The sequence below is a fragment of the Lagopus leucura genome, unplaced genomic scaffold (assembly GCF_019238085.1).
Source record: "Lagopus leucura isolate 7727_CA_CO unplaced genomic scaffold, USGS_WTPT01 Super-Scaffold_1, whole genome shotgun sequence".
In the NCBI taxonomy this organism is placed as follows: domain Eukaryota; kingdom Metazoa; phylum Chordata; class Aves; order Galliformes; family Phasianidae; genus Lagopus; species Lagopus leucura.
The window spans coordinates 6,037,243-6,059,295 of NW_024962250.1; the positions used below are offsets into that span (position 1 = coordinate 6,037,243).

The window sequence follows — 22,053 nt, forward strand, 5'->3', positions numbered from 1 at the left end:
TTGATCTTATCCCATTGCTAACATGGTTTGCTTATTTGGTTCCTTAGGGTGGGGAATGAGAGGAACTTGTGAGTAGCCTCTGGTTTTACCAATGTATGAGGGAGGAAGTTTGAAGTGGCTAAAACTCCCCCTCATACATACAGCCAGGTGAGTGGTGAACAGGCTACTTTCAAAAGCAGAACCTGTGGCACACGGGCATACTCTGAAGGGGAACAACCCAGAGAAAGCAACTTCACTTTTCCAAGATATTAGTAACTAATTGCAAAGCAAGAAGACATTTTGCAGAATGAAAGAGTTCTCCCATTGCAGCAATCATCCTTTACACCCTGCACTGTGACCCACTCACCCCTGCCCCTGATTGAATCTTGGCGAGAAGGGCACGTGTTCAGTGTAGACAAAGCAGTACTGACTGAGGTAGAGAAAGGGGAAAGAAATTGCTCATAGAACTTAAGTAAAACTTTTACATGCAATTTCAACATCTGGCTGTTCAGATACCAGTCTATAAACCTTGTTCTCTAGTTCTCACTATCAAAGGCACTCTTCTATGATAAGTAAAGCCATTATGTGAGGCATTTAATGCTTTCTCCTTTCCAAATTATTTTATCCTTGCAGTGCCTAGAAAGAAATCACAAGAAACAAGTAAGTAGACTTAATATTTTTCTCCATATAATTTTGTTCTGCAGCATATTTTATGGAGAAAGTCTCACAGGTTCAGTTTGGTTTTGTAGAAAATGATATTTTAACATTAAAAACTGGTTTAAAAAAATAAAAAAGATATATATTTTTTAAATATTTGAGAATGTGTACTTGAAACTGCATACTTTTTTCTTTCCTTTCTCTTAATTCCAATCAGGGCTATTATTAAATCAAGTCTATGCCACTGCACTATCTTCACAGAAGTTGTCAGGCTCTGTGATCACTAAACCAGAGAGCAGTACCATCATTTGTTTCCTCCACAGCTGGAAGTACATAAGCTTACCACAGCACACTGTACCCATACACTTGTTTATTGGTAGCAGGCCCAGGCGCTGGGTTGCTGATTATACAGCAAGCACCTGCCCATGGCAGATCTGGCTTGGGGCAGACTTCCTGTTAGAGCGCCACAGCTCCCTGAAATGAGATTTATGCAAACTGGCTAAGAGCTGTGATGATGTCACAGAACACTGATAGACCCAAGGGCTATTTCCCTTCTACAGACTTGGAAAGAAGTTCACCTCAGAACCTATTAGGGCAAACTATGAAAACTCGTTAGGGTTATTCTCCTATCCTGAGATCCACCACTGCAAAGGGACTTCACGAAGTCCAAGGATCTCACTTTTGTTCTTTTTTTTTCCTTTCTTTCTTTTTTCTCTTCATTGTTTTTGTTTGTTTCATGTGATTTTTCAAGTCAGTTATTCTGGATGTTTGAAAACTGAATTAAGAAAAATTCACGCTGAAATTGGCTGAATGTTGCAAGCTTGCAAAATGGAAGGATTTCCCCTCATTCCCCCTGTGAGTATACGGGCTTTATTTCTAATGTGGATCATTGGGTTCAGTAGCAAAAGACAAAGCAAAAAAAAACAGATTTTAATATTTGAGAATGTTCTCTTTTGGCTTACATTTGTAATGCTGAGAAAAAGGTTCAGGTCCTGGGTTCAGGTCAATAGATAAATCTTGGGACAACATTACAATGAATGGGAAATTAACGTTTCCTCCCTACGCTTGTATCGGATCTTGATCTCCATTTGCTTTCATAGATTAAATGCATGCTAGTTCTGTATGATATGCATATGGCAAGTCAGTACAAGTACCAGCTTTGTGATATTAGGCCAACTCTTGCTTTGAGTTGTAATTTTTCATAATCTGGAGACCTATATAATTTGTGTATTTAACTTTATATCAGTCTTAGAGTTGCTGAATACTGATTCTAACTACTGTAGATTTTTGGACTCTGTGCTCTTTGTAATGATGGTATTTTAGTCTCTACCTTCACCTTCTTCTGAATCTGAATTTTCTTGAATTCACTTCTTGTAAAAAAGTAACTGGTGAATGAGGGAAAAACTTCACTGCGCTTAATTGGGCCTTTCAATATTTTCTGTTAGACACAAATTCTTCTGTATGATAACAAGGCTACCTCTATCTTTTTTTTTTAATTTATTTTTTATTTTTTAACTCTGAAGCATTGTTATGCTGCTGTAATATATTCTACCATGAGTTTGAAGATCAGTTTTATGAAAAATGTAATGGCACTAGCCTGTTGTTGAGAATCAAACCTTCATGGGGCATTTCTAAGCAAAATGGGACAGAGGCTCTAACAAGATGTTATGAAGTTTGTGTAACCTAGAGTGATATCAGATAAAGTGTTTTAATTGTTTGGGTTTTTTTTAAATGTGGTAGATAACTTACAGTACTTGCTATATGTAGAAAAAAAGACAATGCCCAGTCAAGAGTCCTTTTAGTAAAACACACATCATGTTTGCTTTTTGTATTGTCCCACCTAATGAAGATTAAACCATATTTCCTTATCTTCAGATCTCTAGAAAAAAAAAAAAAAAAAAAAGGTAATCTGAATTTCTTTTCTGTCTGGAATCTATATTGATTGAAAAAAATACTTGCTTCTTACATTTGGGAGATTGTTTATTCTAACAGTTAATCAGTGGTGACCTTAAAATTTACTATTTACCCAAAGTGTGAGAAGACTCTAAAAATCTTTTTTAATTTTTGTAAATACGTCAGCATAAATACCCAAAAAGAAATTGAGAGCATGAAAAACAATAATTTATAGATTTTTCAATATGTTACTTGGTGAGCTTACCAAAAATCCCCTTCAAAAGCACCCAAACCTTGTCCTCAATTACCCAGCAAGCAGCATCTCAGTTTTATTATTATTGTTGATTTTCTGTCTACTCAACCACTCAAAGCCAACTTTCCTGTACTCTTTCTTAAAGTACTGAATTCCAGTTCATACATTGAATAATTTGGGGGATTGGACTCAACAATCTCTTGAGGTCCTTTCCAACTCCTGCAATTCTGTGATTCTGTGAGTAAAAATCTAACATAGTCTCGCTTATATTCTAACTTGTTTTGCAAGTAGTATTCTGGCTGAAGTCAGGTTAATGAAACAACAGGCAGTAAAAATACAATTACATCTTAAAGGAACACTCGGTAATTTGTTTCTTATTTTTGTGATTAATGCATTCAAAAGTGAGTATTTATGTGTTTTGTACTTTCAGAATTGTTTCAAGTGCACTTTGAGCAGGGTGAATTACAGCCCAAGCATGGCATCACTATAAATGTCTGTGCCTCTTGGGACTTTTTCTGAGAAGAGACATTACCCTGTTTCTGCACAGGGGTTCCTGTGAAGCAACGTTTTCCTCCTCTGTCCCTCCCCTTTCAGTTGAGGGTGGGTCAACAACTGCCTTCTTCTCAACTCTGCTGGGAAACTTGTAACCTTCCTTTGGAAAACGCTACTCCAGAATTTTAGGAGTACGCATCTTTCTGCAAAGACTATGAATATTTGTATGGCAGAGTACTGCAAAGTGGACCCAAGCCTTCCAAGTGGGCTCTATTTATATATTTGAGTAGGGCCAAGGTGGTCACTGTAGAAATCACAGCTCTGTATGGAGGTTTGAGAGTGAAAAAAGTCTCTCCAAACTTGCTATTCCACAAAACTGCTTCACCCCAGTGGTCTGGTAAGGCTGGCCCAATGAGTGATTTTGCTAGCATTTTTACTCATCTTTTCTAAAATAGTTATACTGTGGGGTTTTTTTTGTTTTTTTTTTTCCCCCCTCAAGGAAATATAGTTAATCTTGGCCTTAAACTTGTCTCAGCAGCACGTTGTTGGAAACCATGTAGAGTATTTCTGTATCACATGCCATTGAATAGTTATGATGGAATAATAATGAAAGCATGTAGTGAATTTATGATCACCTGAAATCATCTGACCAGGACAATTTTTGGATTGTTATTCAGTTGAGTCTCCTGTATCACACTTAACCAATGCCAACCAAACTTTCTCCAATAAGTTTTGTGGCTTTTCCCATGAGTTTCCAGAGCGAAGAAGGAAGATAAAAGCAACTCTCCATTTACCATAGTCTGCGACAGATAAAATACTGTTTACTGACCTCTTTCTTTAGGTTGGAATATGGTTTTAGATAACATACTGCACTTCAGGGCATGCAGGAAAGGAGATATCAACTTCAGGCCACAGCTATGAGTTGCTAACAAATCATTCAGTCACTGTTTTGCATGAAAACAATTGATAGAACAAATGGCCATTGAAATCAGTTAAAAAGTTAATTCTAAAATAAATAATTCTTTGCTTTTTGTCTCGTGAAACAAAATAGTTCAATGTCATGGAAGTGCTATTAGTAAGAAAGATGGTGAAATATGTATGTGGGTGGGGAGGTTCCAGAGAAGGACAAAGTGGGTAATGATTACTGCAAGAGGCAGCACAGGGTGAAACCTCTTCTTTCCAACTAGAGACAAATAAGCTTTAAATAAAACCTAAAAGAAGAAAACTCAAAGAGAGATTTCAAACAGGTTCTTGGATATATTTTATCTGTTGAATAGAGGAAAATATCCCACATTTCCATAGGATAAAAATAATCATGGAAAATATGACAGACAAACTTATTTAAGTATTTAATATAAATATTCCCATATTAATTTATGTACTCTTGACGATCAGACACCAAGATGGAAAATGGTACCATTTCAAATTGTTTGTAGTGATGGATTGGTCCAGGTTGTGTAAATAAATAAGGACAGACATATACATATTCTATCCAATGGACTAGTAAGCAGGAAAAAAATCAAGAAAATTCCAACAATTCATACTAAAGAGACTAAGCCCCAGACTTTCAACACAGAGTATGTAAACACAGTGATCAGTGTAAAAGCAGACTGTTTTGAAGTTGCTGAGTATCTGCATCTGTGCACTTGATGAGAACTGTAACGACAAGGGAAATGGTTTTTTTAAGAGTCTATTTAACACACCTTCCTTTAGCTCTGGTCACTGTATACATCTGAACTTGTAAAACAAGCTTTTCATTAGTAGAAGTACTTCATTCTCAGCTTTCAAAAAAAACATTTCAAAGAAACCATTGGCTGATAAAGTATATATTAGACTGAAATACAAGAGTTTGGAAAATCTTAGGGAAGAAGAGACAGCTAAGGAAGAATGCAACTAGGCAAGTCAATTATTCTTTTCCATGCCTAAAACTTTTGAATTTTTGTCGTTTATCTTTTTTTGGACTGCTCTTTGGCCTGTAAAAGCATGACTGGTAAAGTTTTTGTTTTGTAGGAGTAGGAACTTCATATGTAGCAAATAAAGCTTAACTGACTATACACTGATTTCTTTGGAAATTTGTTTACTGTTGGAGTTACAACTTTGGATGCATTTATATATGGAAAATATGTATAATTTCAGACAGTTTAGCATATTTGAACTGAAAGGAAACAAGTATATATACTCTTCTATACACTCTTCTGTGATTTTTTTAACATCCATTTCTTCCAAGGAGAACGATACTCATTTTGCATTTGGATGTTGAAGTCTCTCTGTGTTTTCCTCTGAATTATGACAAATGATCATTTCTGAGTATGAAGGCTGATATCCCATAAAGGCAGGAATTTCATAGTGACATTCTTCAGGCTACACAGTTTTAACAGAAAGCATATATTTATGAATATGGAGTAGTAGGGTGAATTAATTTACAGAGATAAGGAAGACAATAAATTCCATTCAGAATGTCATCCTCCTGCCTGGTCTGTAAAGAAGGCAAAGCAAAGCCTCATTGCTTTTCCTTTGAAGAGATCAGAAAACACCACAGGTGTAAGAAATCAGGAAGACTGAATGCATATGATCAGTCATGGTTAGAGAGAACACAAAGAAAATGTGTAGAAAGAAAATAGTAGAAACAGAAGCATCAGAGAGGAGTTGTGTGTGCAGCTTGTCTCCTTTTATCACCCCTCTGAAATCCAAAAGTGGGTTACCCTCTTCATTAAATCTCTTCTAGTCAAAGGGAAATTTTGTTGGAATCACATTGATTTGGAAAAGGAAACTGGACCTATCATTTCTAGAGACCAGAAATAAGAGGAGTCTCTTCAGTGGTATCCCTGCTGTGGTACTAGTAAATGATAATTTACTCCCTTTCTTTAGTATTCCCTTACTGTCTATTTCCAATGTATTTTCTTACATTGTCTACTGTAAGTTATAATTTTCTCCAGATTTTCTCAGAACAGCTATTTACCATCATAGGTTATATGGGGAGCTGACAGACAGGCAATGGATTCGCTCCTGAGGCTTTGAGCATTCCATGGGTCTGATGACCAAGCAGTGTGTATATTGTGGAAGTCATGATGTTTTAAGCAATTTTGCTGCCAGATTCTAATACAATAAACTGATAAAACATGCAGCTGCCATTAAGAATATATGGAGGTCCAAATTACTTTCTAAAATTATTTTCTAACCTTTTGTGTTCTAACATCTTACTCTTCTGGGAATAAGTCCATCTTTTTCTTGATCTGCTTTCTTCAGTGTCATCATATAAATTAAATTCTTAGAAAATGGACAAATTTTTAATACTATATTTCCAACATAATGAACTGACAAATAGAAGAATTAAAGACAAGAATTAATGAGCAATAACAACTCTGATCTAGTTATATCCAGAAACAAATCCTTTTCTTTTGTCAGCTGCTTATCTACCACCTCCATCTGGATCGTAATGGCAACTAATGCCATAGGGTTCTTGTTCATGAGAATCTAAAGGAGTAATAAAAAGAGAAGCCTCGCCTGCATTTCTCGCATGCTGTCACCATAGCCTAAGCTTGCAAAAGACTGGTGAATATATGAGCATATAAACATATGCACGTTTTTCTATCAGTTATTGTATTATTTTAAATTTGTCCTATTCTTTAAAGTTTGTTATGCTAAAGGCATTAACAGAAGAAAAATGGTTCTATTAGTACCTCTCAGAAATAATCTCATTTCAGATCAAGTTGCAAGAAGGTTTTTCATTTCTACATTGCTGCTGAGATCACAGGACTTTTTTCAGATTGGAAGAAATTATTGTCATGAACTTAGCTGGTCACTGCCTTGCTAAAATTTCTTTTCCTGCTCTCCATTGACATCATTACCCCTACAAATTGTCACAATTTAGTAAGACCTGCTTAGAAAGACCCAGAATAACATGCTCAGGCAAGGCAAATTTCTTCTTTCTCTGTTGTGTATAGGAGGAAGAAGAAAAAGCATCTGTTAGTATGAAGAGAATGTTTCTCTGCTGGGCTGGTGTGGTGGTATCTTAGCTTGGGCCTCCTGTCCAAGGTAGCTGGATAGAGGTTCAAGGATGGGTTATAAAGAACTTGTGCAATACCACATAACAAGTTATGTTATACAGACAGCAGAATACTCTCACCACATCTAAGGATACGGATTTCTTTCTTTTTTTTTTTTTTTTTTTTTTTTTTCAGAACATTATTTGGTGTCAAGCATTTTACTCCTGCTGCTTTAGTAAGAACTTGAAGCCTCCCCCTTCCCTCTCTAGGCAATATAAAATGTGTTGGCATCTTCTCTTCACTAACAGATATGAATAATTTATAATTTTGAAGGAATTTGTCTAAGCTTATAGTTCTAAAAATTCCTTTTCGCTTTACAGCCCTCTGAAGATATGGTGTCCTATGAGTCAGACCTCTACCGACAGCCCCATGACTATTACCAATATCTCAACAGCGATGGAGAGAGTCATGGTGGTAAGTTAAAAAATATCTCCTTGGAACATAAGGTCTCATGGTATACCACTGGAAAAAGATTTTAGGACATTCAGGAAAAGAACAAACAAGCTGCTGCAATCTATAACGTTACAGGGAGATAATATTAGCTCAGAAATTAGCAGTATGCTGTTCTCCTTAACCTCTTCTGCTTAACAATACTGTTCCAACCCAGCAATCGCAACACTGATTTCTCTGAAAGAGAATTTAAAAAGCACTAAATGATGCAAGGTGCTTCCAGGACATTCAGTGTATTGCCAGGAAAGTGGGACCTCTTGATCTCCATTTTCATTATCTTCAGGGCATTTTTAATTTCCTCTGCAAATCAAAACCACTCTGCTTGTTTCAGAAGTCAGAGGACATGAATTTGCAATAGTATACTACACTTCTTGTACTCCCATCTCCAATTCCTTTTTGAATTAGGTCTTCAATACTCCATGCCTTTATTCTAATTCTGTTTCTCCAGCATTTGGCTTTTTCTAGCTCCATATATTTCTCTTTCTTTTGATCTCTTTCGCATGCCGCCACACCTAGCTTCAACTTTCACTCTTCCTCCAGTACAACCAAGTACTTCCTCTCTCTAAATCTATGTAAAGCTTCCTTGTTGCTGTTTGCACATAAACCTAGCTAAAAGTGAAATAAATTGTCGTTATTATTACACACAATTTCAGAGCTTTGGTATCTTCCATATTTTCAAATCTTGTGAGGACTGGACTGTAAATCAATGCAGAGGGGAGAGTCCTGCTTTGTGACTTTTGTCTACTGCACAGTACAATGGTCTGACAACACCACCCTGGAAATATCAGGGTCAATATTGACTCAAGAAGGAAAAGCACCGTTTTTCTGTATCACTTGTGGCAGTCCCTTCAGAACCTGGAATTTCCCTAAGAGACTCTTATTTATATAGCAACTACATCCATCACTACATAATTTAAGGCATCTGACAATTTCACAGCATAGCAAGTTACAGAATAGAGCATTAAACTGAAAAAGATTCCTACCTAAATTTGTTCTCTATATTGTATTCAGGAAAGACAAACAATATTCTTAAGGCCTAGAGACAAAGAATTACTTCATTTTTTTATAAGTTATCTCGTGGCCTCTGTGAAGTAACGTTCATCAAACCTAGGAATTTCCACATGGAAATTCAGGGTTTTTACAGTACAAACCAAGACTATTTACACATCCATAAAATGAGCATAACATTTATTATCTCAAAAGGCAATTATGATAATTAAACAATAAATATAAAATATGCCATGTAGGAAAAAGCACTGGGAAAGGACATTTCTCTCATTAAATATAGGTTACATAAAGCAGCAACACCTCTTCATCTTTCATAGTCTTATCATCCCACCTGTTTACTGCTCAATTTTTCTTCTGGAAGGCTGTTCCTAAGCTACACTGTTCAGATCATTAACATGATTTTACTTGTCACAATAAATACTACAAAAACACAATGTCACCTTTGTGGGTTATGGCCCAAGTAGTACCCATACGTTTTGAAAAGACTCCAAAATACCAACACCAAGAGGCAACTTTATCCCAGCCTGAACATTTCATTCCAATTTTTATTTATGACAGGATTTGCAATGTAGTTGGTTATATCCAAATACATGTCAAATGCTCTCCTGAATTAGTCACCATCTAAGAGAGCAATGAACAACAATGCATCCAGAGGGAGTGAAATATGCAAAGTGAAAAGCCAAGTAGTGGATCATGAGAAAAGCTATGTGGAAGTGCAGGGACGTTACCAACTACTAAATGCTCAGAACAATGTGGATAAAAGTGCAATGGCTGACAAATTATGGGGAAAATGAATAAATAAGGTGCTGCAGCGATAATGGTGAAGTAAAAGAGGTAAGAACATGAATAGATTGAAAAAAATAAGAAATAGGACAGAATTGTGGAGGAGGAGTTCAGCTTTGGGTACAGTGAGATCACTAAGAATATATACAATACAGATTTTATAGAATTGTAGAATGGCCTGGGCTGAAAAGGACCTCAAAGATCAGCTAGTTTCACCTCCCCTGCCATAGGCAGTCACCAACCATTAGACCAGGTTGCCCAGAGCCACATCCAGCCTGGCCTTGAATGCCTCCAGGTCTAGTGCCAGATACTAATAGATGCTACAAAACTGAATAATTATCCTGACTGTGCTGATATAGGACTGCTAACAAAATAGAAACTAAATAGAAAGTCTTGCTCAAGCATCAGACTCTCTCTCCCTCTCACTGGTAACAAATTATTTTTGTGAAGGAGATATGGCAGTGGGTTATACTGTAAATCTGTGCTGCATGCATTGCTGACACTTTTCTGAAAGACAATGCTAAAGACAACCCTTACTGTATGTCTACTTGAGTAGGTAGCATAATGCACACAGCACAGCAGTGTATGACTAATTTTAATACATAAAGGATCACTGCCATAAGTGAACACTCAATCTAACATCCGAAAACACATCATAGAAAACCCATATGTTGGATCATAACATGCACTGTTTGAATTTATTTTGCATACTATAGTTTAATTACTTTGTAAATACACCTACCTTCACAAAGGACAGAAATTACTTTGAGTGATCATGTATTAGACAATCACTCTGTCCTGAGACTGTACAGTAGTAAGTCTGTAAATGTAATATAGCATATTTTGTAACACTAATGCAATCTTAGTGATTGCATTTGTCTCTAATTTATTACTAAACAGCTTTGGTTTGATAAAAATCACCTGTTGTTTGAAGCTGAATGTTGACCATTGCTCATTTTGTTGATAGCGTCAGTGAAACTTAACAGTTTTTGGGGGCTGGAATTTTATTTTCTTCCCACCTCCTGGAGTAATGTGATCATATAGGAAACTCTAATTTGATTTTGTTAGGATTTTAGCCAGTGTAGAAGCGGAGGAAAGTCCAAACATGAGCCTTAGCCATAAATACTATATGGAAAATAGAAAGAACTCCAAACTCCATTTAAAAATCCCCTCACATTTTTAAAGACATTCTCATGACTTCCTGGGTCTGAATTAGGGATTTTCAAACATTTAATATTATAAAAATAATGAAGTTTGTCAGATTTAAAGTGAGAGTTTATATGATCCTGTTATTAGAGATAATACTGCTACACTGTTCAGGAATATGGGATTTCACTCAACGTGGAGCAGTCCTGTAGTGTAGATATTTTGCAGTGTCCTTCAATATTTTTCTCATTTCCTTATGGGTTTTTTTCTGGGTTTGTTTCTTCAGACAAGTGAAACACAATGGGAACATCTAAGCCGTACACTGTGGTAGTGTGTAAGAAATCCTCTGCCACATTTAGTGTCTGTGCAGCACAGGGCAGAACCACTCAGCCACTAGCTCACACTCATAAGCACAGACATGTCAAGAGTCATCATCTTAGATGAGGCAAAGTGCTGTGCTGACAGAGCTGTTGCATTTCCTGTTCAAGAGCTGGCTCAGGAATTTCTTGCACAGTTTTGCACTGCATGATGAAAATTTATCTTGTTATTCTATAAAAAACACTTCTCCTAAGCCTATTTCATATTTTAGCTTCTGGATCTGATGGTATCTGTTAAAACAGGAGCAAAGCAATCTACGTTGGGCAAAGGATGACCAAGAAACTACAGTTACGTTTCTCATTTTGAGATTAAGAATCTATTTCCATGGCGAATAGCAGCACAATGTTTTTAGGTCTGCTATTGCTTCCCAACAGTCTAACATCCCTTGTGCCATTAGAGGGAGTTTAGAGCTCATGACTGTCCTTCCTCTAACCTCTCACTACATGCAACACCAAAACAAACACCATCTCCATGCCTCTATAAGAGAGAATTTTTTTCACATCCTCTTTCACTTCATAAGAAATTTCTCACAATGACTCCATTGTGTAGCTATTGCTTGGCTTTTAATGACATTTTCCTTGACCAAAATAATAGACACTTTCCATTTCTAGAATCTTTTTCTCCTTTATTTTTTCTTCTCTCCACTTAAAATTTTTTGTTGTTGTTGAAAAGAATTACTATGCATCATTAAAATAACAGGAACAATAACATGGAAAGAAACAACTCTTAATACCTGCAGATGGAGATACTTAGATTTTTTTATGTATTAATTTATTTTTTATTTTATTAATGTGCAATAGCTCAGCCAAGAAGGTTAATTGCGGAGGAGTCTGAACACAGAATTTGGAATTTCATTTTCAATGCAATTAAAACAGTATCTTTTTCCTGAGTATCGCTGTGAAACTATCAATAACTAAGAAAGATACAGAGATTTTTCTCCTGCCACAATTTTCATATGCTGAAGTAATTTCTGGCAGATTTATTTTGTAACATTTTAGTATTATGTGGTCACTGATAACCTCATAATTGTATTTTTTACAACAGCACATAATTCAATATAAAAAAGAATTCAGTAATGAGCAATTAACATGAACATGCATAAATAATGTTCTACTGATATATATATATATATATTTTTTTTAAACTACAAAAGAGTATAGAACAATTCTGGAGACAGTATGAACCTTGTTATAAGCTTATGATAAGCTTCAGCAGATTAAGAAGTACCTGTAAGGACAAAAATGTCATTGCTAATAAAAACATTTAAGAAGAATCAGAGGTAGATTACCTGGAGTATGCACAAGTACTCATGGCAATGCATGTTAGAAATATACTGTCTTGACTGCTTACTACCATAGCTACTACAAGTCAGACAGCTGAAGATGTACTGTTGACGTCCTGATAGAGTTTTGTCTAGGCTTTGTCATCCTTATTATTAACTGACCTCTTTTGCTGCAGTAGATATTCAAATTCAAAGGATCTTTGAGAAGATACACTGACAGCTGACAGAGGAGCTTCTGCACAAGGAGCAGAGTGAAATCACTCTAAGAAACACAAACATAGACTAACCATGCAATATATTCACAATTCACTACAAGTTATCATATGGGTTGCTAGTGGTAGATCAGTCTCCGTGGTTGACTATAAGTAAAGAACTCTTCAGTAAATTAACCAAGTAAAAGCATGAGTTAGTATGGCTCAGACTTCCAAATAAACAAGTAAGTTTCAGATTGAAAGTGTCCAAAGCCTCCTGCAAGGACAGGTATATAATCTGTGCAGTCATACTCACGTGCTTTGGTATTCCCTGAACAGATTTGAATGTAACAAGTACCTGGGTATGCTGCATCCATAAAATCCCTTCTACAAGAGAAAATAAAATTGGTCTCTAACACTAAGCTAGGAAAAGTTGCTATTTTATAATTACGCATTAAAACTTTGGGCTAGAAAATCATGTTTAGCCCATGGAAAGCACTATACTATACAACAAAACAAAGAAATTACGAAGTAATACAGCAGCTCCCCAAGTACTTTTATGAGCAAATTTCCATCCCTTAAACATGAAGTTTGGTTTGTCCATGGTTCACCCACAATTCAAAAAGCAGGAAGGACAAAGAAAGTAATCACTAGCATAGTAAATGGTCTGCTAGAGCTTCCAAATACAGACCTGAACCATACAGGCAGCTACAAGCTACAAGTTACCAAGTACAGTTATGTTTGTAACAAACATATCACTGGGCTCCCTCTTAAGGAAGCCATGTTCAAAGTCACTATCCCCATTTTCGGATCCCCAGTGAGGCTAGACTTAATTGCTTGAAATGGAAATGGGGAAGGATGAGGAGTTCAAAGCTGAGAAAAAGAACAAAATTGATATTGAAAAAACAATATTCCTAGCACGTTAGATAATGTCATACACAATAACACCATATTGCAGAATGAAGCAATTGCTCTTCTCTTTATCGCTTCAGTACAACTACACTTGGAACAACATATTTAATTCTGCTCGTCACATTCAGAACATTGCCAAGAGCTGGGAGAGAATTTAGAAAAATGCACAGGTATAATTAGGGAGATGAATATACTGATTTTTACTGAAAGACTGAGCACTAAACACATGCAGCTGGGCAAAGTGATTATTAGGAGTAGACTGTAAGAGTACATATCAACGACTTAAAAACGTGTGAAGGGTAGGGAAGAAATTATTTATAATAATACAGAAGAAGAAAACTTGGAACAGTAAGATATGAACTGTAAGAGTTACATGAAATTATGAAGAAATTCTGGTGTTGCATAGAGCAGTGTATGAAAAGTTACAGTCTGGAAGGCTAGATCCAAGCTTAGTGAGAGCAGAGGACATGATGACTTTGATTTTAAACAAGAGTACACATAAATATGTACATAATTATGTCTGCATGTAGGAGAGAAATATGGCACGGAATGATACAAATTTCCTCTAGCAGTTTTCAATTTGGAGCAGCCAAAAAAATTATGAAAATTTTTGAGAGCTTATATTGAACAGTGATCTAAAACTGAGAATTGCATGGAAATTAATTTGATCTCAAAAGTGAATAAATTAAGAAACAGATTACAGAAATGTGTTGCTAAGTCCTGTGCCTTGTGTGTAGCACTCCTGCAATTTTTTGCTGGTTGATGAAAACAAAGAATTTTCATCTGCTTGTTTCCATGACATGAGGAAAATTGTAACTACAATCTGACAATATGTAAATTGGGATATTTTTTGAGAATGAAAAGGTAGAATTGTTACAGTCTCTTCCTAAGACAGGTGCCAGCATTAATATCTTTCGCATCTTGTGCTACATTCTCACCAAAATCCATCTCTCTTTCTAAGATTACTTTCCTATATAAAGAGGCATAAGTACTGCTTTCCAGCCATACATGTTTTGGAGATTAGGAAAAGAAACTTTACAGAAATCTATAGAAATTGTCAGCAAGGAAAGACAGGTCTACAGGAATGGCATGGAGTAGGCAGAAAGGAGAGTGGCAGAAGTAGAAACCAGTGAAAGGCACATAAATGCCATGTTTCTTACTTTTGTAACGACAGACAAACTGTTATTTTCTTTAGATCATTACTGGGAGTATCATCCACACCACATGCACAGTGAGTTTGAGACCTTTGGAGATAACCACTTTACAGAACTGCAGAGTGTACAGCCTCCCCAGCTGCAGCAGCTCTACAGGCACATGGAGATTGAACAAATGCATGTCCTGGATTCTGCAATCCCAACCACACATATTGGACTCAACCATCAGGTATGGTCACCAACCCTTATGCAGAATTATGGTGATGGTTAAGGACAAGGAACAGATTGCACCAGGGAACGCTTAATTTTATGCCAAAGAGATTGATTATGAATTATATGAATTCTTACTGCACAAGTACTTGATGTAAAACTCTTCATTCTCAGGACAAATGTGGTTTAAACTTTAGTTTTATCCGGATGATGAGAAACCACATTCCTCAAAATGCGCATAAAAAGATCATTGCACTTTGTGGAGGTTTCTGAAATTCAGATTTTTTTTAAAATTTGGAATGACAATAAACTGTTCTGAAATCCTACAGAGGAACTGGGCCTGAAAAGCTGTAATAGCAAAATTGTCCTTGACTCCTGGGCAGTATTCTGAACTCCTAAGTGTCAGGAATGTTTTAAAAATTCCAAGTGACCCCTGCAAATTTATATGACCTGCTGCAAGAAATCCAAGTAAAGACAAGTCATTGGTGATTTTATACTGTGGCCAGCCTACTTGTGTTTTCACAGAATCATAGAATCATAAAGAGGCTTGGGTTGGAAGGGACTTCAAGGGTCAAGTTCCAAACCCCCACCACAGGAGGGCCCTAAATCAGATACAAGATCAGATTGCCCGGGGCCCCATCCAACCTGGCCACAAACACCTCCAGGGCTGGGGTATCCATAACCTCCCTGGGCAACCTGTTCCAGCACTTCAATGCTCTCTCAGTTAAAAACTTTCCTATATTTAATCTAAATCTCCCTTTAGTTTAAAATGCTTTCCCCTTATCCTATCACTATCTATCCCTGTAAAAAGTTTATTTATCTCATTTATAAATTCCCTTTAAATATTGGAAGGCCGCAATGAGGTCTCCCTGCAGCCTTCTCTTTTCCAGGCTGAACAACCCCAGTTCCTTCAGCCTGTCTTCACAGGAGAGATGCTTCAGCCCATGGATCATCATGGCCCTCCTCTGGACCCTCTCCAAAAGCTCCACATCTTTCCTGCACTGGAGGCCCCAAACTTGGACACAGTACTCCAGCTGGGGCCTCATGTGGGCAGAGTAGAGGGGGACAATCACCTCCCTGACCCTGCTGGCCACCCATCTTCTGATGGAACCCAGGATACCATTGGCCTTCCAGACTGCAAGCGTGCACTGCTGTCTCATGTTAAGTTTTTCATCAGCGAGGGCCCCTAAGTCCTTCTCAGCAGAGCTACTCTCAAAGAATTCTTCTCTCTGTTTTTATCTGAATGTAGCTAAATCATGAGCCAAAACACACTTTCTCACCTCTTGCAAAAAAAAAAAAAAAATGTTCTCCAAAATACATCAGTCACCCAAGTGCCAGTGCATGCTCACTAAAGCTGAAATTTTAATGAGGTCCGTGGTATTGCAAAGATATTAGAGCAAAGTGGGTATGGAGACCACTTTTAATTCCTGATCCAACAAGAATATGCTCCATGTCATTACTGGTAGCAAGCAGAAAGCTGTGTTATCTTGTACCAAGGAGTTTCCCAGGGCAGACAAACTGCAGACACAATGTGCTCAATACAAGACAGTCTAGGGACGGGACCAGAGAAAGAACTGTTTGCCGATTACCCTTCTGCATGTAACGGTGCCAATGCTGAGGTTTTGTGAGAGAAACTGGATGCACACAATTGTTATTTTAGGGTGGTTTTTTTTAGCATTCAAACTGAAATTGCATGTAAATGCCGTATAAATTATAAACAACTTAAAAATTGAGTAAGTTAACATGATCAACAGGAAACTGACCTACTGAAAACCATCAAACTTCTTACCTATCACTGAGAAAAAAAAAAAATCAGGAACTGAATATAAGATGTAGCTGCAAATATATAATATTATATATATATATATAATTAGGACAAATAATAAAACATCAGCCTATGGGAATCATCTAGTTCTTCCAGTTGCTCAGTGCAAGAGCTAGCATGTAACAACCATTACATCCAACCAAAGGCAAAGAATAAAAATTGACTATGTTACAAATGTCTTTGGAAACACCACCAAAAAATAAGAGAGGGTACTTCTGTTTAACCCACTTTCATTTTTCTCAGTTGTCATCTTTTGTCTCAGGAGTACTGTCAGAGAATTAATTTTGCTGCACTGTGTTCCCTCTCTCCCAAGGGAGAGAAGACACTAATAGATGCCCATCACTACCCTCCTCTTCCTAACCAGCTGGGAATCTTTGTTTTGTTGGTTTGTTTTTAACTTTAACCTATAGTTGCTCACGCAGGTGGTGCTCAACATGCTCTGAAGTTCAGACTTCAGTGCATCTCAGCCGCAGTTCTAGGCAACACTTTGCTATTCAAGGCATTTCTAAGGAAATTGAAACAGGAAGGAAAATTTATTCCTCAGCTGAATTTTTCACTTAACTAACTGCACCCCTGGCTGTCGTGCAGAATTACACTTTGCAAATTAAGGAAAAACATGCAAAGAAACCTAGATCTTTCTGATAGTAATGCCTCCTATTTATTTCCACAGAAATTACAATATCACTATTCAATAGACCAAATTCTCAGCTACAAAAACGCTGTTTTTCAACATAGTCACCACCATTAACTATGCATTTTCACCAGCGATGAAGAAGAGCCTGCATGCTGTGCTCATAAAAATATGCATTGGCAGAGGTGACCCATTGTTTAACAGCTCCTATGACTGCATCATTGCTAGAAAAATGTTGCCCTTCAATGTTGCTGTCTCCAGTGCTGAAATACACCATTTACTGCCTCGCTATGTTCACATTCACTGCTTGATCTGCATAAACACTCAGCAAGCATCAGTGAAGGTCAATTAGTGCCATTTTTTGCACACAGAGGAATTCAGTGACACATCTTTGTTTCAGACACACTTCCATGTCAGACACCATTTTGTAATCGGATCCTCTGCTGCTGCCATACCACCAACATCCACCTCTGAGGTTGTGGGCCAACATAAAAAAAAATAGAAAGCATTACTTTCAGAACAGACCTTGTATTTCTCCGATCTTCAGTTGATTGAATATTATTTTGTCAAATCAAATTCAAAGCACAAACAATCTTTGGGCAACAGTACCTTCAAACAGATGGTCTCATCAAATAGAAAATGAAGAAAGGAATATTTATTCTGAAGGCAGAGTGAAAGGAATGGATGGAAAATAAGGAAAAATCTTTTATAGCGAGGGTGGTCAGGAACTGGAACAGGTTGCCTAGAGATGTGGTTGATACCCCATTCCTGGAGACTTTCAAGGTGAGGGTGGATCAAGCCCTGAGCAACCTGTTCATTGCAGGGGAGCTGGACTAGATGACCTTTAAAGGTCCCTTCCAACTCTAAGGAGTCTATAATTCTACAATTCTGTGAAAAATGTGAAAAGCTTTAGAAGGAGGAAAACTACAACTGGATGCCACAGATTCTGAGAAGGTATCAGAATACAGAAAGCAGCTAGAAGTTTTCTCTCTCCAGATTTGTATTAACAAGTTGGCTCTTCCAAACAAAATAGCAAGTCCTCTGCAACTCTGTGTAGCACACTAGGGACCTACACTGAGGCACTGCTGAACGGGGCGTAAGAAAAGTACAGCAGAAAGGAAAAGTAGAGACAGCATGGGGAAATTTTGTTTAGTGCTCAGGTTAGTCTCTGCACCTTCCTTTCCTTGTGAGATGCTGTTCATCTTCCATAGCGTGTTCCCACTTTCCCATTCCAGCTCCAGCAGAAACTGGTCCCCAGTGCACTCTAGATTTCCATAGCCTTTGTCTTTACAGAGGCAGCAGGTTCTTCTTCCTCCGTTCTAAAACACCACCCCCCCTTCTCATTCCCCCTTCCCCCTTGACATTGTTTCTTCTTTCCTTGCTACCACTGAGGCTATAGCTCTTTTAACTGTAAAAAAGCTGAAGGTGACTCTGTGGTGAGGGCTAAAGTTTCGCTCTTGGGGATCTGACAGGAAACTTACACACACTCTTACCCAATCCTGGCCTTCCTGCTGTGTTCAGCTCCAACCAATCTGCCAACTCATTAACCGCCAGCTGCTCTGCCTTGAAACCAGCACTTTGCACACTCCTTATTGGGACATTTTAAACTGGTGCAAAACTCATCTGAAAAGCACCACTTGGCCAAGCCTGACATCGGGTGGGTGGTATGACTCATGAAATGAACACCCACTCTGTGCCTCAGAATCTAAATCTGTAGAGAGGGAATCACGCTAAAAATGTCGTGTCTTGATGCAGGGAAGGAAGAGCAATTCAAAAGCAGCTCACCTCCCATGGTTAGCAATCTGGCTCATTTCATGAGAACCACATTTTATTTCCTGCTATATTTGAGGATTTTTTTATTTTTTTTTTTAATTTAGAAATTGGGTTCTTACTCCCTGCCCCTCAGACTAGTCTATTTCTTATTCTTCATCAAGGAGCTGCAATAGTTATAGGGATCTGATCATGAGCCCCAACAAACAACACTGCAACTGAGAATTTGCAGAGCTGTGGTGTATTCCATACTGTTTCTGACAAGACCTCCATGTAAGGGCAAGGGCATTCCCTAGCACAGAAGCCAGCTTGCCAGCTCTGCAGATGAGAAATCCCCATCAACAGAGAACTTTCAGATAGCCACTTAGGAAAAGAGAACACAATCCAATATGATATATCCCCAGTGGTAAACCTATTTCTCTCCTCAAGGGGGAAATTCAGGACAAGAAGTTGATAGACACGTGTAACGCTGGCCTCAGAGATAAATGCAGTCCCACAGTCATTTAGTGTTGTCAGAAGCTACTAAATCTGAGGAAGGAATTGAGCAACAGAGCCAAGGACAGACAAAGAGGCTATGGTGGGGCAAAACTGTTCAGCTTTGCCAAATCCAAAAGAGCAGCTTCAAAAAGCAGAAAGGAAGTTGATCTCAAAAGTGGTTGTAAATAGGGGATAGATAACGGAGATCAGAAACTCAACTATCTTGGTACATAATCACTATATAGCAGGAGTTTGGCTGTGTTTTGGAAGCTCTGAAGGTATACTCAAAGCAATTATTACCAATATAGCTTTTTTTTTATCCAGAAGGCTTGAGTTTCAATTTTCATTTTTAAAAAACATTCATATGATTATCAGTATATTAGGTAGGACACCAATTATAGGAATATATTGTCTTCAACCAGAAAAAAGAAAGAAAACAAAACTCAAAAAAGTTCTTAGCATATTAGAAAACCTGTTATTATGTAGAACTTTTTCCACCTTCTCTATCTATAGATATATAGATATATATCTTCTCTTATATATAAGAGATACAGCTATCTCCATTATCAGCAAGAAGAAATGTATGTAAACTAGAAAGAGAAGGTACTCAGGAGGTATGGGGAAAGGAGGACAATATCACTTGCATAGGATATAACATATGGGAAAGTACTTTCACACTATAATTTCTCCTTTTCTCTTGTAAATACTTTTTTTAAGATGCATCCTTGCATATAGATTAAGTGTCGACTGTTATGTGGAGGGTTTTTTTAGCTGCGTAGTATTTATTTTTAATGCCTCTAAGTCATTCACTGTTAACCTAAACAAACTCATATGCCTGTTGCTTTCCCCCCCTTTCTCTGTAACTCTCTCTGACATCTCACTTTTTCTCCTGAATGCCCTTACTCTCTGTTGCTACTTGCTCCCCCTACTACTCTTTTCTCTCAAAGGTTTCCTATTTGCCCCGGATGTGCCTACAGTACTCCTCTCCACCACAGCCCAGTTCTGATGAGGAGGATATTGAGAGGCAGAGCCCACCACTGGAGGTATCAGATGGGGAGACTGATGGCGCGGACCCTGGGCCTGGAATCATGCATGGCGAGACAGGTCAGTGAAAAGAGTGCTTCTTGCTGAGCAGCTGTTACATTAAAATTACAATAATGAATAAAAAAGTTGAACTACTGTGTTAGTATTTTATCCCACTGCCAAACCTCCACTTTCCCTGATTCCTTTGCACTCTCCTGTCTTCTGAATCTTCTGTCACCATAGTTGTGTCTGTTATCTCAAATACCATTTTTTCATGTACTCCTACCTCTTCCTTTTGTTTTGTATATTCAGGCTTCTCCCCAGGTTTTGCCATTTCTACTCCATTTTCCTCTAACAGAAGTGAAAAACAAGACAAGAAGCTTAAGGAACTGATTTTTAAGAATGTTGAGCTCTGATGGCTCGGTACTTGTATAGCCTGTCCAAATTAGTTTCAGATTGGTTTCAAACTAATAATGTTTTTCAAGTATTTTCAAATTATAACAAAGGTTAGGTCTTTGAAATTTCTTATTCTCAAGTTTTTCTTCTTGGCATACCAATCCACTTTATGCCTTTATGGTGCAACACTGTCTCTTCTTATAAATACAACAAATTGAAGAAATACACGACTGGCAAATTCTCCTGTTCCATCAGACCCTACACAATAATAGTAATGTTCCACTGCCCTTCTTCTCTCTTGCAGGCAGCAAGAAAAAGATTCGTCTGTATCAGTTCCTTCTGGACCTTCTTCGCAGTGGAGACATGAAGGACAGCATCTGGTGGGTAGATAAAGAAAAAGGTACTTTCCAGTTCTCCTCCAAACACAAAGAAGCATTGGCACATCGCTGGGGAATACAGAAGGGCAATCGCAAGAAAATGACCTACCAGAAGATGGCACGGGCTTTGAGAAACTACGGCAAGACAGGGGAGGTCAAAAAGGTCAAGAAGAAGCTGACCTACCAGTTTAGTGGAGAGGTGATGGGAAGGGGGGTCACTGATAGGAAGCATTATCCTCACTGAGGCCACGGGACCCTAAGCAAGAAAAATATTAAGACCTCCTGGCTGAAAATCAGCAGAGGAGATGGACGCGTCTTTCTCTTTGCTTCCTGTGCCCCCTTCTCTGCCTCTAAAGGGCCTTTACCATCAGATGTTTCTGGTACGAATTCCCTTTTTCAGCATCTGAGAATCCTAAACATGACAGAATTCTTTGCTTCCATCCTACAAATTGGACAGAGTTGGGAAATATAAGCAATGTACAAATATATTATTGTCGTGGAAGATTTTTTTGATTGTATTGTAACTAAAGAATACAGCTGATGAAGTTTTGCCTTCAAGGGTGGTGCTGTGTCACTCACAGTGACACTGCATTAGCTTACAGCTTTCAGACTAGCATTAATACAGGCTCTGCCGCAGCTCTCAAAGCTAGAGAGAAGTTTGCAGATCTGAGAATGATACTGGTTCTTTTAAATAGTAATAACATGTACATATTTAATAAA

The 22,053-nt window shown here is 37.7% G+C and overlaps 1 protein-coding gene across 1 annotated transcript; it reads left to right on the forward strand.

The window, feature by feature from the left end:
* The first annotated feature begins 1,155 nt into the window (after nucleotides 1–1,155).
* SPI1 (Spi-1 proto-oncogene) lies at nucleotides 1,156–21,819 on the forward strand. Its single transcript, XM_042886787.1, has 5 exons — nucleotides 1,156–1,491; nucleotides 7,641–7,734; nucleotides 14,666–14,853; nucleotides 20,485–20,641; nucleotides 21,261–21,819. The coding sequence occupies exons 1-5, from the start codon at nucleotides 1,447–1,449 to the stop codon at nucleotides 21,575–21,577; spliced, it is 801 nt and encodes a 266-aa protein (XP_042742721.1). The 5' UTR covers nucleotides 1,156–1,446; the 3' UTR covers nucleotides 21,578–21,819.
* Nucleotides 21,820–22,053: the final 234 nt, after the last annotated feature.